Below are 20812 nucleotides of genomic sequence, written 5' to 3' on the forward strand. Positions count from 1 at the left end.
CCAGAAAATAATCCAAAAACACAACCTCACATTTTGGATGGACTACTTAGAAAGCAATAGATGGTCATGATGCCAAACTGTTTAGAAAACAGCAAAGTAGTTCCTTACAGCTCTTAGTCTACTCCTAAATTAAAAGCACAAACACATGCGAGACCTAGACGATACACCGATGAGACCAGAAGGGATTAGAAGGAGCAGACAAGGGAAAAAGTGGGATAAAAGAAAAGTAAAAGCTGTAATTAAGACTCTCCTGACTCACCAGAGGAAGCTTGTTAGAAAGCGTGGACCCCCTATCGAGGGGAGAGGGATAACTTGGACTCTTTCGCTTGTAATTAAATCTAAGAGAAATTAATTGAATCACATCTGAAAGGGATCAGACTCATTTACACCGGATGAAGGGAGGCAGAGGAGGAGATATGAAGGGAGACAGAAAAAGAAGATGAGGCAAAAGGAATTTCTTTCCCTTTTTTGGGGCGGGGGGCTCGGCTCTTATCGGCTCCTAAACCTCCCTGATAAGGAGCTGTGTTTTAGAGGTGCTATATTGTAGGCCTGCTAAAGACACTCTTATTACAAACGTCACCTCATTAGAACCATCTTAATCCCTCACCTCCCCAAGGCGCCCCGTATAATAAGGCTCAATTCTGCTTCTCTCTCCTATTTTTTGGTGAAATAATTAATTGCTTTAAAGGCCGAGTCAAAAATTTCCAAGGCGCAAAATCACTCGAAGAAAAGGGGGAGATTTCTCAAAATAATTGAAATGTGATTACTTCTGTACATTTCTGCCACCTCACAGAAGAAAAGAAGCCTTCTGAGTCGACACGTTAAACACCATCTACATTCATAATATGCATTATCTACAGAGCAGCACCATATAATATCTCACATCAAGGCTTGTCACACAACACTAACTCTGACATATGTCTTATTAAGTCTGAAGAAACCTAATTAAATGTTGGGCCAGGACTGAATTTCAGCTCTGAGATACATTATGTCAGTGTGTACAGTGGTTTGCAAAAGTATTCATACCCCTTGAACTTTTCCATATTTTGTCACATTACAACCACAAACATAAATATATTTCACTGGAATTTAATGTGAAAGACCAACACAAAGTGGTATACAATTGTGAAGTGGAAGCAAAATTTTACATGAATCAAAACATTTTTTACAAATAAAAAACTGAAAAGTGCGATGTGCAAAATTATTCAGCCCCCCTGAGTCAATACTTTGTGGAGCCACCTTTTGCTGCAATTACAGCTGCAAGTCTTTTAGGGTATGTCTCCACCAGCTTTGCACATCTAGTGACTGCAATTCTTGCCCATTCCTCCTTGCAAAACAGCTCAAGCTCAGTCAGATTGGATGGAGAGCGTTTGTGAACAGCAGTTTTGAGATCTTGCCACAAATTCTCAATTGGGTTTAGGTCTGGACTTTGACTGGGCCATTCTAACACATGAATATTCTTTTTTTTAAACCACTCCATTGTAGCTTTGGCTTTATGTTTAGGGTCGTTGTCCTGCTGGAAGGTGAACCTCCGCCCCAGTCTCAAATCTTTTGCTGACTCCAACAGGTTTTCTTCCAAGATTGCCCTGTATTTGGCTCCATCCATCTTCCCATCAACTTTGACCAACTTCCCGGTCCCTGCTGAAGAGAAGCACCCCCAGAGCATGATGCTGCCAACACCATATTTGACAGTGGGGATGGTGTTTTCAGAGTGATGTGCAGTGTTCTTTCTCCGCCACACATAGCGTTTTGCATTGTGGCCAAAAAGTTCAATGTTGGTCTCGTCTGACCAAAGCACCTTCTTCCACATGTTTGCTGTGTCCTCAACATGGCTTCTGGCAAACTGCAAACGGGACTTCTTATGGTTTTCTTTTAACAATGGCTTTCTCCTTGCCACTCTTCCATAAAGACCACATTTGTGTAGTGCACGACTAATTGTTGTCCTGTGGACAGTTTCCCCCACCTGAGCTGTGGCTCTCTGCATTTCATCCAGAGTCACCATGGGCCTCTTGGCTGCCTCTCTGATCAGTGATCTCCTTGTTCGGCCTGTAAGTTTAGGTGGACGGCCTTGTCTTGGCAGGTTTACTGTGGTGCCATACTCTTTCCATTTCCGGATGATGGATTGAACAGTGCTCCGTGAGATGTTCAAAGCTTGGGAAATCTTTTTATAACCTAAGCCTGCTTTAAACTTCTCCAAAACCATATTCTTAACCTGTCTGGTGTGTTCTTTGGACTTCATGATGCTGTTTGCTCCCCAATATTCTCTTAACCAACATCTGAGGCCGTCACGGAGCAGCTGTATTTGTACTGAGATTAGATTACACACAGGTGGACCCTTTTGAGTCATTAGCAGTCATCAGGCAACTTCTGAAGGCAATTGGTTGCACTCAGGGAAAAGGGGGCTGAATACTTTTGCACGTCGCACTTTTCAGTTTTTTATTTGTAAAAAATGTTTTGATTCATGTAAAATTTTGCTTCCACTTCACAATTGTATACCACTTTGTGTTGGTCTTTCACATTAAATTCCAGTGAAATATATTTATGTTTGTGGTTGCAATGTGACAAAATATGGAAAAGTTCAAGGGGTATGAATACTTTTGCAAACCACTGTATATGCACAGATTGTGTGAGGATCATGTGTTAAGTGCACGAGGTGCTTGGGTGAAGGCTGAGTGTTGGTGGTATCAGTGACTGCAGAAAATTGAAGAATGCCGACTTTAAAAGCCCCACCTGCAGCTTTGACGCATATCCAGTAGACCACACGAGTGTGTACGATGTGAGGTTTTAACAACTGCTGATCAAAATATTTACCCTTTGCAATTATTGAGCTGATGAACACAAATCCGTGTTTGGTATTTTGCCAACATAAACACATTTTTTCTATGCCTTCTCTTGCTGGCTCATGTCTGAGTGTTTTCTTGCAGCTTCGTGTTACACTTTTGTAAAGTCGTGAGTTTTTTTGACTGAAAGATTTGAATCTCCTTTACTGTTTATTTGCATAAAAAATACCTCCCATAATCTAATTTCTTCCTTGACACTAAAAACAAAATTTAAGCTGAAATGGATTTTATGCAACAAAATGCTTCAGATTCACTTTTATTTTCTGGCTCCATTTGATTAAAGAAAACATTTTTTTTCCACCCTGGAAGCAAATAAGGCCAGGATTCTGCAGGTGTTACAATTATCACGTTCGATTTAAATCAATATCAAAATGTTTGCATACCCATGTTGCTCTTGGTTTAAAAGCATCTGACCTCCAAAGTCCTTTCGTTTTCTTTGTAGCTATAAAAAATATTTAAAACCCTCCACTATAACCTTACATCTGTAAAAAAAATAAAATAAAATAATAATAATAATAATAATAAAAATAATAATAAAATCACCAAACAAATGAGCCTATGTTACAAAAACAAAATGACATTTCTCAGCCCATGAAAGAGATACAACTTATAAAATCATCATTCACAAGCGTGCTGGCTGGCTGTGTGTTTTTACTAAGTAAATACTGTTCACAACAAGATTTCCCCCAACTGGTTTAAAAGCCTTGTAACTAATACAGTATGTCTCGGGTGGGTGCCTGGGTGAGATAGGGGTTGGCTTATTTCTGCTGGTTAACTAAGTGTTTCAGGAAAAAAGGGAAGAAAAATGTAAATTACAAGCAAAAAAAAAATACTGCAACAAATCCAGCAGCATCCAAGGATGGCAGCACATCTGACTAAATGAAGATAAATGCCTTTGGACCATTAGCAGTGAGATAAGATCTTTAACAAGCCTTGTTTAAGAGTGTCTGAAGGCAAATTAATTCCCAGTTACTCCGCTGGCAGACAGTCTGTTTTTTTCTGTAACACATGTATATTTATGATGGAATTAGTTTCATATGGAAGTCCCCAGAGCAGTGTTTTTGAGTCGAAACACTGGTACAGTGCAATTGATTTCACTCTATTTATGCTCTTTCCCACTGGCACTTTATCTTCTCTAAGCAAGGAGGCGGTTTCTAATCTTCTATGTAGTATCCACTAATAAAGAGAACGATCAGTGAGTTGAGACAGCAGGGCAAACACAGTTAACAGGCAGATTTGTAACGATAATAGGGCAGAAATAGAGTTGCCTGTTTAACAACAGGGATGCATCTTCCTGAGGCAAAGTCTACTCTCAACACCAAGGATAGCACAGCGGCACGTTCTCACAGAATCGTAAGTAAGAAAACAGTGGCGTCTGGAAATATGCTGCATCAGCCTGCGTTCTCTGGGTGTGTGTATGTGTGGACATGAGTCAGTCTGCTTTAGCTCACTTCCATAATGAGGTCCCCGCTTTGGGGACGGTAGACCCACACCGCAACTGAGCGGTTTCGAACTATGAGAAATGTTTACATAGCAGCTGAGGAAACAGAAGTCTCCATGTGTTTTGGGTTAAAGGCACATTTCCGCATTGAGAGGTATAATTGCTAAGCGTGGCGCAATTTCAGCGGCGTAGTGCAGCAAACCCTGAAAGCCGCAAACGGTGAACGATAAGTAGCTCTCCGGCTCCAACATGTGCTTCTCATCAAACGTCCTGGACCTGAAAACAATTTCCCAATTTCCCTCATGGCCCGAGACAACAGACGGCCTCGTGCCGACTCACAAGGAAAATTTAAGATCAACACTATAACTATAAAGTAGGGTTTATGATTTGTTTAATGGGTGTTTTGATGGGAAATATACTTTTTATACACTACTGCTGTCCAACAAGGCACTCATAGCAAATGAAGTGGACTTTTTAATCCAATCTGTGATTTAGTGATGACAAATGAAAAGGAATAAGATCCATTGTCCCTTTGTGCTGGAGAAAACTCATTGTTCAAATTGGACCTCGTCTGGCTGAGGAATACGTGGAGATTTGAGCACCACTGATCCCCCCCCCCCACCACGCAGAGATAACGCACAGTTCAGAACTTCAAAATGGCATAAAATGAGCTATGTGTTGTCATCTTTTGATGAACCCAGCCCAGGGAAGAGATTCATACTTTTCTTCCTCTTTTGTGCCGAAGCAGATGTGTCCGCATATGTTTTCCTGTGATATCCAGATGCTACGTTCATACACCCACGTGCTTAACAAGCTGTGGACATAAAACATTGTCTAAGATTGTCTCTTTCAAGGCAATTTTTAGAGCCCAGGGATCATAAAAGGATTTATGAGCAGTGTTATAAAAATCAAGCAACATTTCATTTGCGCACGTAAGTTTTTAAAACAGTCACTCAGTGGGATTCACCAAAACACTTACCATTCTGAGTAGATTATGGACACTGTCTATAAAAATCAAGGCGGTATGGTTAAAGATTATGGTTCTGTGATGAGATCCACCTCAATTTTTGTCGCTTGTATTCTGGTGATATACGGTATAATAATGCTGTCTGTCTTAGGTAGTTATGACTTGGCCAGAATAAAATCTTTTAGTACACAGAGGCCATGAGAAGCCTCATCTCTTTCCTCATCAATCTAAAATTTTAACCTGCAACTTTACGTTTACTGAGCTTCTCAGCAATTTCAAAGTTAATGCCTGTCAAGCTTTCCTTAAAATGCATCAATCACAAGACAAACGTAAAATGTCTTGTCAAAAATGTGTGAAATTTTTCTGTTGTCCTGTTTGGTTTTGAGAAAGGTCATCGGAACTGATACGTGTAAAGATACGTGAAATTGCGTGCTGAATTAAGGAAAAATGCACACACAGGAAGTGATGGCATGCTGATGCTGTAACAGCTACTGTACCTCTGCTGCAGCCAGTTCCTGGGAAAGCTCCTGGATTTTCTGCTGCTGATGAATCAGGAGCTCCTGGACAGAGACCAGGGTTTGCTGCAGCTGGGTGACTGTGAAAAACAAGCAGAATGACACATGAATGTCACAAAAAAAAAATCCAAGCAGGATGTTTGATAGTTATGTTAGTAATACAGAACTGATCTCTTTCTAGAGATGATGAGAGAACTGATAAGACTTCATTTGTGCCACTGATCAAAGCTGTCCTCTAAGAACTGTAATCAAAGCTAATACCCGGTAACTTTAGTTGCATCTTTTTGGTCTGAGGCTTTGGGATAGGGGCAGGGAAGGGAGGGGTTCACATAGGACGGAGGTATTAATCTCTAGTGTCTGAACTTAAATTAAATAACAGTCTCTAACCTTCCATTATCCACCCAGACACTGCCTTCTAATGCATCTTAAACCCTCAAACGATCAACAAAGGAAAAAAAACAAGGCTTTCATTTTGGAGGAGGCTGCCAGACAAAATGTCCCTCCTAATCCTAATAAATATTGTTCTTTTTCCATTGACTTTGAAGATTGAATTAGTTCAAGTGTTGGTGTTGGACGAAGGTGTATGATTTCAAATAACACCGGGCACAGTTTTTTTGCCCCCTGCTTCCAGTCACGCATGTATTACCAAACAATGCATTAAGTTTCCCTGAGCTGATTATATTACAGAAAACCAATAAACATTCATATAAATCATGGGCGTGTAAAGTGTTAAATCAAGCCTAATAGGATTAACATCAACAGATATTGTGGCGGTCCACTGCTGAGGTTGTCAGGCCAATGGTTAAAAGCCTGAGCTGCAGCCGGCTGGACTGGATGTAAAGAACCCTCCTCCTACAATAACCCAGGCTGGGACAAAAGACAAAGCTTGGCTTTGGAGCTGGGCGTCTTTTGAAAAACCAACACAGAAAAAAGAAAAAAAATATTTGATCTTTCAAAGACACTAATATCTTGTAGTGACACCTGTGTTTAAATGGGTGGAGCTGTATCAATATAGGTGGGGTGCTGAAGTGTTTGATCTTTTCAGGCTTGAAGAATCGAACCGAATACAAGTTACAGCAGAATTGCTAGTGGGGCCCAAAGACCACTGTGCAAATAATCCGAGTTTATTTCTCGGTTTGCGAGCCAGAGTGCAACCAAGCTTTCTTAAGACAGCTATAAAAGAGAAATAGTAGTTATCCCTGCTTAAAAAGGTGTTACTGTGACAGGGTGTGCGCTCTAAACCGCTAGCAGCCCTATTAGTCTTTGAATCCACCTCACCACAGAACAACTTATCCAGATGTGTGGGTTACCCTGGCAGCCCGTAATGCTGTGCCTGCGAATTACCAATGCCGCTGTATTTTCAGCCACTTCAGCCAACAGTTCACATCCCCAAGTCTTTTCATGCCTCTCTACGAAGCTGACTCTTTTGTCCTGCTCAGACACTCAACAAAAAAATGCGTAACTTCTCCTTCCAAGTTATCACAGATATGGAGCCAAGAATATTAATAAAGTCAAAGACTTTGGCCGGGCATGAATCAGAAGGAGGAAGTGTGCGAGTGCATGTGTGTGTGTGTGTGCGTGGGTGAGCGAGCGAGAGAGAATCAGAGACAAGATGATGTGTGAGGCTTGCAGCTGCTGCGAGGAGGGTGCGCATTGTGTATTCAGTAAATTATTCAGTAAATTCCTCACTATAATGTACACTACATATGTCCAGGCTTGTCTCTGTCTTTAATGGCCAGCTGGTCAACAATATGGCTCCCACCAACAAAGAGGGCCCAAACAGCCACACAATTCCATTACAGTCTGGGCGCGCTGACGGAGATCCAAGATCCTTTCATTAATTGTCTGTGTGAAGTTGTAGGCAAATCATAATGGGAGTCAAGGCCCTTACTCTTAGCTGGGCTTGGTGAGAAAGACTAATGTAGTCCCCATTCAGAAGGATACATCACCTCATTGCGCCTGGCACTAGAGAAATATATGAACTTTAACAAAAGGGGGTTCAAGCAATTGGCAGCAGTGAAGCAGTCGGCTGCTATTACTCAGTGCAGTGGAGAGAGAGAGAGAGAGAGAGAGAGAGAGAGAGAGAGAGAGAGAGAGAGAGAGAGAGAGAGAGAGAGAGAGAAAAAGAGAGAGACAGAAGACGACAAAGGCAAAAGCAGGGGGAGAAAACTCAGTGTAATTGCAACCCCTCTCCCCAACTGTTAACTACAACAGTCATTAACTACAATAGCAGCTTGGCTACTGCAGTCATAGCAAATTAGTTCTACACATTGGCTCAAGAAAAGACCAATGCTCTCCCCCGATTTTACCTTCTTACTGACAAAACGTGAGGATTCCTTCTCTGTAAGCTTGTCCTCACTGACAAATTGAGCAGGGTGTGCAGGCTGGCAAATCTCCAAAAAGTGATAAGTAGGGCAAGAATGGGCAGTGAAATAGTCAGGGTAAAGGTGTTTGCATAATTGGGAGAAATTGACCATAAAACAGCATATATTTGTTATTCAGATTCAGCGTGACACACCTTGCACGCCATCTCACACAATTTCTGCCCTCCACCTACCTGGCCCATGTAGAAAACAAAAGAATGGGTGTGCCTGAATAAAATGATAACAGCCATATTTTTATCAGACGGGAGCTGGAAACGCAAATTCTGAATTTGTTTTCAGTTGAAGTTTAAGGGAAAACCCAACATAGGATGTGTAGATGATGGTCTTGTACAAGTCTGTAGAGTTTTGCAAGAGAAATCTCACAAAGGGCACAGAGCTCATTTGCAGAGGACTGAAAATAGAAATGCCCAAATTATACGCAATCAAATTTCCACCAAAACATTGTAACATGTCTGTAAACACACACACACACACAAAAAAAACAATCCTGTTTTTATCAGAAATTGATGTTAGGCAACAGCCTGCGTGTAACCACAATGTTTTATTGTTAACCACACTAGTCCCAACGACGACAAACTAATCTCAAAAGAAAAGCATCTGTTTGAAATTGGGATGGGTACCTCTCAGGTGAAACTACACTCCAGTTTAACACTGCTGCTAACAAGACCTAAGTTTCTCAGAGTGCCCCTCTCATTTACGCCTCTCTGGATTTTTAATTATAGTGACAAAGAGCTGCAAAAGCATCGCCATCCCCGCTTCCTCTCCCCACGTCTGACAGCCAGGTTGAGATTCTTCACCTGTCCAACATGGGAGACGCACCTGTCACTGTGTACTTAATCACACAAGGGCCAGTGCTGAGCAGCAACCACAAAGTGCCATGCTGTGCACGCAAATACAAAAACACACACACAAAATTAAAATGAACTTTCTGCCCACCTACAGGGGAGAGGGTGGTGGATGATGATGGCACTGGAGGTTCGGACGGGGGTGAGATTGTTGCATGGTGAAATGGATGGAAGGGGGGAGTGAAAGGGAATGTGTGTGTGTGTGTGTGTGGGGGGGGGGGTTGAGAAAAGTTGTCATTTCCCAACTCCTCATTAATATTCTGAGGTTAAGAGCTTTTCAGCGAAACGTAATTAATTGAGCCCGAGCCTGACAGTAAACAAGCAATTTCAAATTAAAACGAAATGACAGCGGCGTCATTTGTTAAAAACGTGCGGGCCCCCCCGATTTTGGCGACAGATAAATGAGGGAAAATGTTAAGGAGAGAGAAAGTGATGAAGATATTAATCTTCACCTGTCTGTGTCAGCGTGCCACTCATTGCTGCAATGTTGCTTTCCATTCTCTGCAGATGCTTCTTGTCCTCTCGTCTCTCCGTAATGAGGGGAAGGATGTATTTCTGCAATTAAAAGCATGGCTCAATATTACACTTCTCATTGGTGAAAAGGGGCCGAAAGATGAGGAAAAGACAAGGCCACCCAGATGGGCTATTGTAAGGTCAAATGCACTGCTGATTGGATGCAGGGCAAATTGTCGAATCACAGTTAGACATTGGTCCTACTGCAAAGAGTCGCAGCAACTGATTCGAGTTGATTACAGTGGGGTATATACATCCAGTGATCAAACCATTAATCAATAACATTGCTAGATGATTAGTCATTTAAATAATTTGTCAAACTGATGTGCAGATATTAGCTGTTGTGAATTTTGCACCAGTGATAATGCATTTACAATTAAAATCTAATCTACTGAAAATATATATTTTAATTAACCCTTAAAAAGGGGATTTCAGACAAAGCAGCAAAAAAGCAAAACAACTGTGAAAACAACAATAAAAAGGAGTATAAGTGGAAAAACACTATGACGTGCATTTAATATAGATTTTATACCTAAATGTCATAGTATAACATTTTATGCCACTGAAAAACATAACTAATAAAATATGAAGGTTGATATTGATTTGAGAGTGTTTGTTATCCAGCATGGGTGTTGCCCTGATGATTGGCTTGTGAATATTTTAGTCAACCTTAAGATGCATGTACTGAGACATACTTACAAAATTAAATTCATATTCTTACATTCTAAAGGTGAATGATACTAAAGATCTTACAAAATCCTTAAGGGGAGAGACAGAGGAAAAATGACTAAATTCCTCCTTCCTAGTTTTGAGTCGGCCTGGTTTTCTCTCCAGCCCAGGAGACAAGCTGCCACACCAGTGGAAGTAATAAACACTTTTCAGAGAAAAAGATTAAACGGGTGTCAACATGTGGTAATTAATAAGTGGGTTGCTGGGAGTGTTGTGTTTACAAGGTGCACCATAACATAAATAAAGTATGGGCAGGAGCCTGGACATATGGTGCGACTGGCGCGACACTCAGGTGACATGACAGCAACCTGTGCCGTCCCACCAGGGATTCCCACCTACCAAACAAGGCAACCGTTTCTGCATGTAGGAAACTGTGGGCTGGTACGATGTGTGTCTTTGCCTGCTGAGGCAGAAGACAATGAATGTACAACCATAGAAAAAGCTTTAGTAAAAGAATGAATAATAGGGCATAAAAAAGATCGAAAGAAAAATCCCCTGTCAGGACGGCATGTGTACATACACTCAGAAAGGTATATGTATGAACATGTTATGGGCTCCCTTTCGCTCTCTTATAAACACACAGCGAAGGGACCTGTCATCTAGGCAAAGAGCTACTGCTAGAACTCTGTTCCCTTTCTAAAACTACTGTAATGGTTTCCATATGTCATTCAGACTACTACTAACACCAGTATGGGAATAATGTCACTGTGGACAAGTACTCTCATGAGCTCATGTTCAAAGGCTGAAAAGCCCAATAAAAAGTAGGTGGGTTAATTTCAGATTATACGACTTCCAAAAAATTGGTTCAGTGCTGCGTTGACAAAGTTACTTTGTATAAGAAAAATATCTATTTGGTAGAAGAAAAAAAAACCCTAAGAAGTTCGAATGAAAGTATGCTTTGACGTAAAGAAGGATCACTTTAATAACAACAGAGTGATGCACATACTGCAAAGGCGCCACAATTCATCAGACTGATGCTAACAATTTCTAACACAAAAGAGAGGCAGTACAGACTATCTTCATATACAATGTGAAGTGTGTTGATCACATATTTTATGCTGTGAAAGAAAAGCCAGTAAATAGTTGTAATGTTATGGTAACTTGCCTTGTAAAGCTGATGAAAGCCAAACGCGATGCCCACCATGATGACAGTAAGAGCACCATAGTCTCTCCATCTGTAGCCGGTTGGAACTGGAGAAAGCAAAAGATTGGAATCAAACTTTGATCTTTGGAAACAAACTACCACATATAGCTGATAACATCTAGTAATACAATACTAGTAATGCATTTTTATATGGGGTCCAACACAAACAAGTATTAATGCTACAATTATCTACAACAAATAGCGGAAGAAAAACAAGTTTGTGGAATAACTGCAAAACTCATTCATCACAAAAACAGAAGCTTGCTTTTTCAGAATGACTAAATGTGAGAACGTTCATAGTGCATGAGAAATTTAAAACATTATTTCTTATACATTTTTTTGCAAAGCTTTTAATTTGAACAAAAAGGTAAAAAAAAAAAAAGAATGTGTATTTGTGCAGTTAGAAGTTGACTGTCTTGCTGAGTGACAGATAATGTGAAAGTGTGTCATTGTGCAAGCTGTCATCTGGGTAGGCCAACTGCCTGTCAAGGTGGAAATTCCCCACTTAGGAGAGGCATTCAACTGAAAATGTCACTAAACAACCAACATATCAGGAAGAAGTGTGTGAGTTTGCTTTTATTTACTCTAGTGAGGCTAAAATGAATACAATTTTTGAGGATAACTCCCCTCTAAAGCACACCATTGATATTCTATTATAGGTCTGATTTCACCTAATGGGTTATGTGGTATATGTTTATTGCCTTGAAGTAACTAAACTAAATTGATCTTTTGCTTTAGCACTTGTGATTTTACATGCAAATAAAACAGGAGACCACTCATACTGGACTATATAGAATTTTTTTTCAAGGTGAATGACATTTTATTTTACTTACTCAAGGGCATGTTTCACTGCTGCTGCAGCATTTAGTGAACCTGTAACCTTTCCCATTGAAAATTTTGAACCATTCTTCAACATCCATATAACCACATAAATTTGGGTCTTCATCAACATTAATGCCGGGATAGACCTATCCTAGAATACCAGACATCTGAAAGGCCTACGAGTCCTTGAGATGGATGTTTGACCCTGAACAAGCCTGACTGCATCACCCAGACTCTTCACACGGTCCCCCCCTTCTTTTAGAGCTTCTCATTCTTCCTCTGTCTTCCCCTTTTTCTATACCACTTCTACACTGCCATCTTCCTTTTTTTATTTGGTCACTTAAGCTGTGAAACTGTGGTCTCCATCCCCCGTTTTTCCAATCTCCTCTCAAATTTATTGGGTTCAGTGGAGGCCTTCCTGTCCTTCTACCATGTGGAAATAGAGATCAGAGTATCCATTACTGCGACAGAGATGGATGCGGGTCCCTGTGCACCGTCCCCGTGAGAAGGACATCAAAGGCAGGTAGCCCCCTCTTTTCAGCATGACCCCCCATACAAGACTTCCCGCTCTCACCTCATTATGCAGCTCCCTTATAGCCGTTTTGATATAAAACCCCCTACAATGGACAGAGAGCCGAGAGTCTCCCTAACTACATGGCCATCCCATCAACATCACTTTCATTACAAAACATGAGATGCCGGGGAGTCAAGGACAGTGTGGTAATAAATGAGGGTGGAATACATCTGGAATCATTGTCATATGGGTTAAGCATTACGCGGACTTCATTCTGCATTGGTAAATCAGTGGACAGAATTCACAACCTCCTGAAGTAATAAAGATACAGGTTGTGGTGCGAGGTCTTGCCAGGGTGGACCCCAGAAAGAGAATGGCATGAGACTTTATAAGTTTGTCTTTTAGGACTTATGTTCTCCTGATATCACAATTTACGTAAGTGTATATGCAACAAGATTATAATACCTGTATTATAAGCTGAAATTATAAAAATGAAGCTTCTAACTAATCACTTTAAAGTTTTTACTAAACTGATGAAGTGCACCTAAATATCAGTTTCATAAGAAAAAACAGTCAGTGTACTTACTTGGTGGTGCAGGAGCTGCATAAGGTGGGTGTTGGAGGGCCACAGGACTCAAGGGCAAGACTTCTGCTGTGCTGCCAGAGCGCTGGATGGCCAATTCAACTTCCTCATCAGTCAGGCCTGGAATCAACACAAAAAAATTTAAGATATTCCAACTTCACTGATCAGTGCCTGCACACTAAGGTGAAAATCCAAATGGTTCCTTGGCTATAATAACACAACTTTAAATACTTCCCAAGCTCCCAACAAATCTTTTAAGTACAATTCAGAGTGCATGTCAAATCTCATTTGATTTTGCCAACCCTCTCCTCAAAAATGTATTTTCATTTCATAATTCAGAAACACCGCTGAGACTTTTAGGGATATCCATCAAAGGAAGTGGAGAAAAGGTTCACACAATGAAATCCGAAACTCTGCGAGCCTATTAACTGCCACCAAAGGCAAAGAAAATAAGTCTGTCCACTTCTCCAGTTATATTTCCCATGTGGAGATTTCATACACCCCAGACAGCTAAAATGCATTATTTTAATTTCTTCATTGTAATGTAAATGTATGACATAATTTTGCAAATGCCAATATAATTTAATCTTCAGATATTTTTAATGATTTTAGTGATGATTAAATTGCAAAGGGCTCCCTGATGGAGAATCAGAGGGGAAGAGAGAGAAAAAAAATCTAATATGAACATTTCCTTTTGTGGCAAGAAAGGATTTTATTTCAGACACCATATGCTGCTATTGCTATGGGTTTCATTGTTTTAATGAGTATCATGATCTAAACAATGAAAAATAATTACAACTGGTTATAACATATATTAAAAAGAAACTTCAGCCCAATTAAAACAAAACAATTAAGAGAAAGCCAGAGAAAGAGACAAAACTGGTATGCATTGTCGTTCTTAGGTACTGAATGATGAAGCTCGCCTCCAACAGAAATCTCAGTATAGTTTAAATTGTTGTTTTTTCTTTTGATGTAGCTAAAAAGTTTCCCCTAACATCAAATAACTGAAATGTCTTGCTTTTTAAATTGCTGCCTAAAGATTTAAGGAGTAAATGTCAAGGAAACATCTTTCCTGTTTAAAAATATTGAGCATCAGCAGCAATCAGATGTCATGATTCAAGAATAAAACTGGTAATAATGTATGTACAGCTATATGATCACATATTTAATCTACCCAGGAGTGACCATAAGAACTCTTGAATAATTGAAGGAAAATATTGGTCAGCCTGTAGTTTACAGCAGGTTTTCAGTGCCAGGAAGTGGAGCAAGCTGTGTGCTGAGTTTGTGTAGTCAGACTGCAATGTCAAATAAGCAATAATGTGTCCCTGGACTCCTGATTCATCTGACCACAGCAGACTACATGGTGACAGACTATTGAGTGAGACCTGCAGTGATCTCAGTTTACCCAAATAAAAGAAAAAAGAAACAGAAAAACAATCAATTGCACCTTGAAATATAAAATCTTTGTTTATTTTTACCCTTTACGCTAGCTGCAATTAAAATCTGTGTATTCTATGTGCTGTTGATATCTTTGACATTGTTCTTGCAGCAAAGAAAGTTTTAGTTTCATTTTTTTCCCTGAATTATATGAGCAAAACATGAAAACTCCTGTTTTTAAGTTAAAATTCAGATGGCTAAATTGATTATAGGCTTTGATCCATTTTTTAAAAAAAGACAACAAAAAATAAATAGAACCCTTAGATCCGGAAGAAAAAAAGAACAAGGTGAAAGTGAGTTTTACATATAAAAGGAACAGACAAAAAAGGGACTGGGAATTTATTATGGGTTCCAAAACCTGTGGAATGACCCCTGGACCCCCATTTCAGATCGACCTGTAGGGAGATGAATTTTTAAGACATAAATTATACCTAATGACGACACCATAAAAAAGAACAATAATGGAAAGCTATTCTGTATTTCATTATACTGTATTATTTGGTGCACCTGATACACGTAGTGCCTGTTTATGAGTCACCGTATTAGCAGATGCTCTGCCAAAGCATTTGCTTTGACCTTGCCATTCTCATTGGGGCATGAAATTACGGTGCTGGCACCTCGATATTACAGCTATAAATACTGTAAACTGCATATCTGGGCAACGTTTTCTATTGTCTTTCAACATAAACCTGATCGGTATTTATTTAAAGGAAAACCCATTGCTCGTCGGGTTATTTACAGCTCTATTTTCAGAAGCTCATATTCTCTGGACATTTTTTAAGGGCAAAGAGGCAGCAAGACCCTTACATTAAATCTATTTCTCCAATTCTGGCACTTCTGGACTTTATGGGTCAAGACCTGGCTTGGACAGCCAATTATAAAAATTGCTTACTAAAATATTTGGGAAGTGAAAGGTGAATGCCTTTTTTGCTGTCCTCCAAGGATTGAATTATGAAGTTGCCCTTGTGTGAAAATTACTTACATTTTGAATATCGTATTTAGAAAGAAAAAAATGTATGGCAAGGGTCATAAATAGATGGAGGTCAATGGGTTATTAAGAAAAAAGTTCAACCAGTTTCTCATGCTGCAGTGGCGAGAGGGGTTATACACGTCATTTGGTTCTGTACAACTGCTTGAAAATGGCATGCCCTAAATAATGACCACTCTCATAGAGTATTCATTTATGTATTAAAAAGGGGACTCTGCTCTCATTTCCCTGCTTTATCGCCTTGTACTGATGACAAAGTAGGCAAGGCCTCGGCTAGGTGGCGCCGTGGAGTAATTTATAACCACATCAATCCCTTTACCTTCTCCACAGGCCTTGGTTATTGTCATCTTTGTCCGAGAGGTGAGTCACGTAACCCCTCTCACAAACAGCGTCGTATTAATATCTGCGGTGATGAACCTTACCCTTACCTTCAGACCAGGTATGGTAATGGACAAAAAGACTACCTATGCTCTTCTGACCCTGGACCACGAGCCCTCTACTCAGGGTGAAATCTATTATTGTCATTTATTCAACACAACAACAACCGGGAAGACATAAAAAAATAAATAAGCAAAGCCATTTTTTATGACTCACTGACAAAATAGGCACTGCGAGCTGTTCGCATGTTGAATTTGCCTGGATTGAACCAATGTGCACTTCAGCTTTCCAAACTGCATTCAGCTTGGTAATCAAGGAGCTGCTGAGAGATGTCAGTTTCAGAGCAATGGTCAAAGTGACATGTTAAAAGCTGGAAAATGCTCTTGACTTTGTCCTGAGAATTTGATTTTTGTGGTAATTATGTGTGAAACTGCTAATTGTCAGGGCTGAAATGGTGGTGCCAAAATGGAGCCCATTGCTTTTTAGTAGCTACAATGGCTAATTGAAGAAGACAGCAGACAGCACAATTTTCAAGCACATTACATTTCCCTCAAACACCAAAATTACTTGAGCTTGGTGAGGAACAAGTAAAGCAAATTTGCTTCAAGATTGTTGTAGGACAGTTTGAAATTCAATTCGTTTCCTCGCTCATCTGTTACAGACGGAAAAAGGCACCCTGAGTTTAAATCTTGATTTATACTACATTAAAGTGACAAAGTTTCAATATTTCAGCCAGTTTATTTAGCTTCAAGGACTTAAGAAGGGCAACTGGAAATATTGGATTCTGTAATGGCCAATTCATACCCTGAAATTGACAATAGAAGAAAAACAGAAAATTATATTTTTCAATGAATATTGAAATAAACCACATTATTATGACCTCTTTGGAAAGAAAAAAGCGATGTAACCAGAGAGGCATACTTCAATGCAGATTAGGGCACAAATGTGCAGGAAAATAATATGCACGACTGAGATTATTGTGTAAAGATTCTGCAACATGCAATCAAAGTGGGTCCTATTTTCCCCTTCATCAGCTGTCCGGCATAAGCACTGGCAGCAAGAGGAATCCAATTTAAATTCCACTCTACCGGGAGATGGTATTGTTTCATTTTATGTGTGCTTTGACATTTCTGGCTGTTAATATAGAGTAAAATCAAGAAGTATTTACATAAATATGACATTAAACTGTATTAGAAATTAAGAGTGACACATTTTCTGTGTTGACTGTGGGATGAGGAGAATAATTGAGTTTCTGTGTCAAAAGGTTGAGAAGACAAAATACGATGGGTGAGGATACAGCAAAAGGACTGGCCTGCTTTTCTCTGCAGAAAACCTCTCTTGCTCAAGTTCAAGTGAACTGGAAGCCAGTAAAAAGCATCTAAATTGATTTATTTTCTCCTGATATGCTTTAAATTGATCACATCAATTACAAAATCCTTAATTACTCCAACTACTTTAGATAACAAGAAACAGCACTAAAATGCATCTTGCATTGCTGCTTTTACCTGAATGAAACTAAATAAATGTATTTGTCATTGTAAAACAATTTAAAGTGATGCAATTTGCAATAATAAATATTGACATTGATTTACCACTCTGTTTTTCTAAATTAGCAATATCATCTTGTTTAAATTTAAAAGACATATTATATGGACACAATTTTGAATATCATTTAGAAATATTGCTCTAATCTTAAACATTACAGTCCTTAAATTTAAGTCAAAAAGAAGGCAACAACAACCAAAAAAAAAAAAAAAAAAAAAAAAAAAAAAAACAACAAAAAAAAACCCAATAACTGACACAAGAGTTCAGCAAATACTAAAAGGCTCACTGCTGGACAACTGTACAATACCAATTCAGAGCTAAGAGTACTGCAAAAAGATCCTCAAACATACTTTATGTTTAGTGTTCCATTGCTCATATCTCTGCTCTCACTCTCCCTATGATCAATGTCTTCATGCAAATTAGGGCTGCACCAATTCATCGATTAATCGACAACTATCCATCCATCCATCCATCCATCCATTTTCTGTACACGCTTCTTCCTTTTTAGGGTTGCGTGGGTCACTGGTGCCCATATCCAGCAGTCACAGTGCGAGAGGCGGGGTACACCCTGGACAGGTCGCAGGTCGCAACTATTCAATTATTAAAATAATCGATGAATAATTTAATAATCGATAAATCGTTTTTTTTTTGTTCTTTACTTTGTTTTTCTTTCCAAACTGCTTTGACACTTTCCACTGCCACATCTGCCTTTCTGTCCTTGACACACATGCATAGTAGTGGTAACTGGGGTAGGCTGTGGACGTCCCAAGTAGGGCTGCACCGATTAGTTGAAATAATCGATGACGTCGATTATGATTTTTTATTATCAATTCGCTGTATTACATAACCACCAGGTGAATGYTCATGCAATTCCGTTTCGGTACCTAAACGCATCATTGCGACCGTATTGGCATAAGAGTGGTGAGTTTTTCATGAAAATATTACGATTACAAATACAATAATATTACAATTACAGAAAATATTACAATATTAAAGAACTCTTCTTGTTAATTTGATGAAAACATTTTAAATTTCCAGTGCACTCACATCAGAATAACTTATAGATTTGTTGTTAGAATAATCGATTAATCGAAAAATAATCGTTAGATTAATTGATTAGAAAATAATCGTTTTGGTACAGCATTAATGCAAATCAAGAGTTCTTGCCCGGATCTACAATGGAACGATTCACAAAAATAAATCTGCATTAAAGCATCATACATATTTCATGAACTTAAAGTGCAGTAAAAGCAAACCATTTTGGATAGTGGAGCTCCACAAATATTGCAAGACTTCTTCAAGTAAGACGGAAATGAGGCAAAGTGTGACATCATTTGGGGGTGATCAAGCCTTGGGAGTACACAAAGGAGGATTAGGAGCTAGTTGTCAATAATGAGACTAAAATATGAAGAAATGTAAAAAGATATTAAGAATCATTACAGCCATATGAGAGGTGTGTGGCAGCAGCCGGCAAACATGGATTTGGTTTCAGGTTACCTTCCCCAATCGCACAGCTCTTAGGCTCACTCATCACTGTTTGGCTACTCCAACAATACAAGCAAAATCCCTCAGCACTGTATAGATACAGTCCATTTAGTACTGAACTGTCCCATAAATGACTCAAATACAAACATTTATCACAAAGAGTAACACTGGGTAAAAACATATTCTTCTCATTCGTATTATTACTGCTGAACTACAGACCTACAATTCCACTGCTGCATTATATTGAACTGACTTTAATGACTTCAGAGTAATAAAGTTTTTTTTCTTTGCTTTTTCCTGTTGCGTAAACAATATTCCAGAATGTGTTAGAAATATTTGAATGATAAAAAAGAGAGGAGGCAGCAAATATTTCAACCCTTTTCCCTACTCAGAAAATCTCACTATGTAGTCTGACAAATTTACAATAACCATTAAATTAAGTAAAAGGGTTAAAATGCTGGAAGGCAATATTGATAATTCCATTGAAAACTCAGAGGGAGTTTGTCAATATTAATTTTCCTGAACCCAAAGGAGCATCCCAACTAGTGTGTCATTTATTCACAGGCCCTGAATCACGTTCTCTGAAGCAAAATCGACCCCTTTTATCCCCGCAGCTCCATCAGCCCTCCCCAGCGCAGAGCTACAGCCACAACCTTTGACCTTTTACAGATCAGTCGTTCCAGAAAAACAAACATATCTTTATGACTGAGCAAAAACATTTTTCAAAGAAACACAAATACATGTAGTTTAAGGTTGTCTGTGTTTTATTTTACATGATAAAAGCAAAAGTACCTCACCTTTTTTCTTCAAGAAAGTTTTTCTAGTGGCCAGAGGAGTTTGCCGTACTTTTGGGTTCTCTAGAAATTTCACAGCAGTGTTAATCTGGAAAGAGAAAAAAAATTGATTTAAAGTCTCATAATGACTTTTATGTGAACAGCTAAAGATAAGCTCTAAAAGAAACTAATGCTTTTAACAGCACAAACAGAAGTCTAGACCTTCTTCTAAAAGAAATAGATTTATTATGAATCCACCCTTGTTAAAAAGAAAAAAAAAAACTTAAATGGATTTCATCTGATAGTTGCTTTTATAACCCCCCACACCCAGCAGTGAGGAAAAACACCACCTGACCACTTTCCTGCTAAATGTGGGGAATGACCAAATCAGCAGTTATAAAATTAGCCCATCAAGAGTGCCGGACAAATGGAGTATGGAGCTTAATTTGCTATTACCCTCTTAAAGACAAACTTCCATTCTTAAGTGCGCAGTGGAAGAAAATCTATACTTAATGCAGAGGTGATCATTTGTATCTAATAACTTGAGAATCCGAGGCAGAAAACTTCTGTAATTCTTCCAGTTAAAAACCTGCCATGATCAAATCACCTCGCCTGACTGTTGTAATGACTTGAAACGTTAATGCACCAGAACGTTAAATAGCATCAGAACATCAGTAGTTTTAAGTGCACTGCGTTCATCGATTCTATTATGTTTTCCTTCGAGATGCGCCTTAATTTTCCACCCAGTATGCATTTCCAAGAATTGGAGGTAGAGGAAGAAAAAAACTTCCTCAAATGACATTAAAACATAAATTTCAAGTGGGCGCCATGAAGTGGCGCCTCCTAAAATAGATAAATATGTAAGAACACAAAAAAAGAAAAAACACACTGGAGGGGAGGTTTCGATGA

At 39.2% G+C, this 20812-nt stretch overlaps 1 protein-coding gene across 1 annotated transcript in view; it reads right to left on the bottom strand.

The window, feature by feature from the left end:
- pex14 (peroxisomal biogenesis factor 14) overlaps nucleotides 1-20812 on the bottom strand; it is a gene marked incomplete at its 3' end in the record, with an annotated part of 42793 nt that overhangs the window by 1022 nt on the left and 20959 nt on the right. The window contains 5 exon segments of the mRNA XM_014015783.1: nucleotides 5746-5843; nucleotides 9445-9547; nucleotides 11340-11425; nucleotides 13301-13417; nucleotides 19928-20012. Coding sequence (XP_013871237.1) covers nucleotides 5746-5843; nucleotides 9445-9547; nucleotides 11340-11425; nucleotides 13301-13417; nucleotides 19928-20012 — 489 coding nt within the window.

Source organism: Austrofundulus limnaeus, unplaced genomic scaffold (genome assembly GCF_001266775.1).
Source record: "Austrofundulus limnaeus strain Quisiro unplaced genomic scaffold, Austrofundulus_limnaeus-1.0 Scaffold134, whole genome shotgun sequence".
In the NCBI taxonomy this organism is placed as follows: domain Eukaryota; kingdom Metazoa; phylum Chordata; class Actinopteri; order Cyprinodontiformes; family Rivulidae; genus Austrofundulus; species Austrofundulus limnaeus.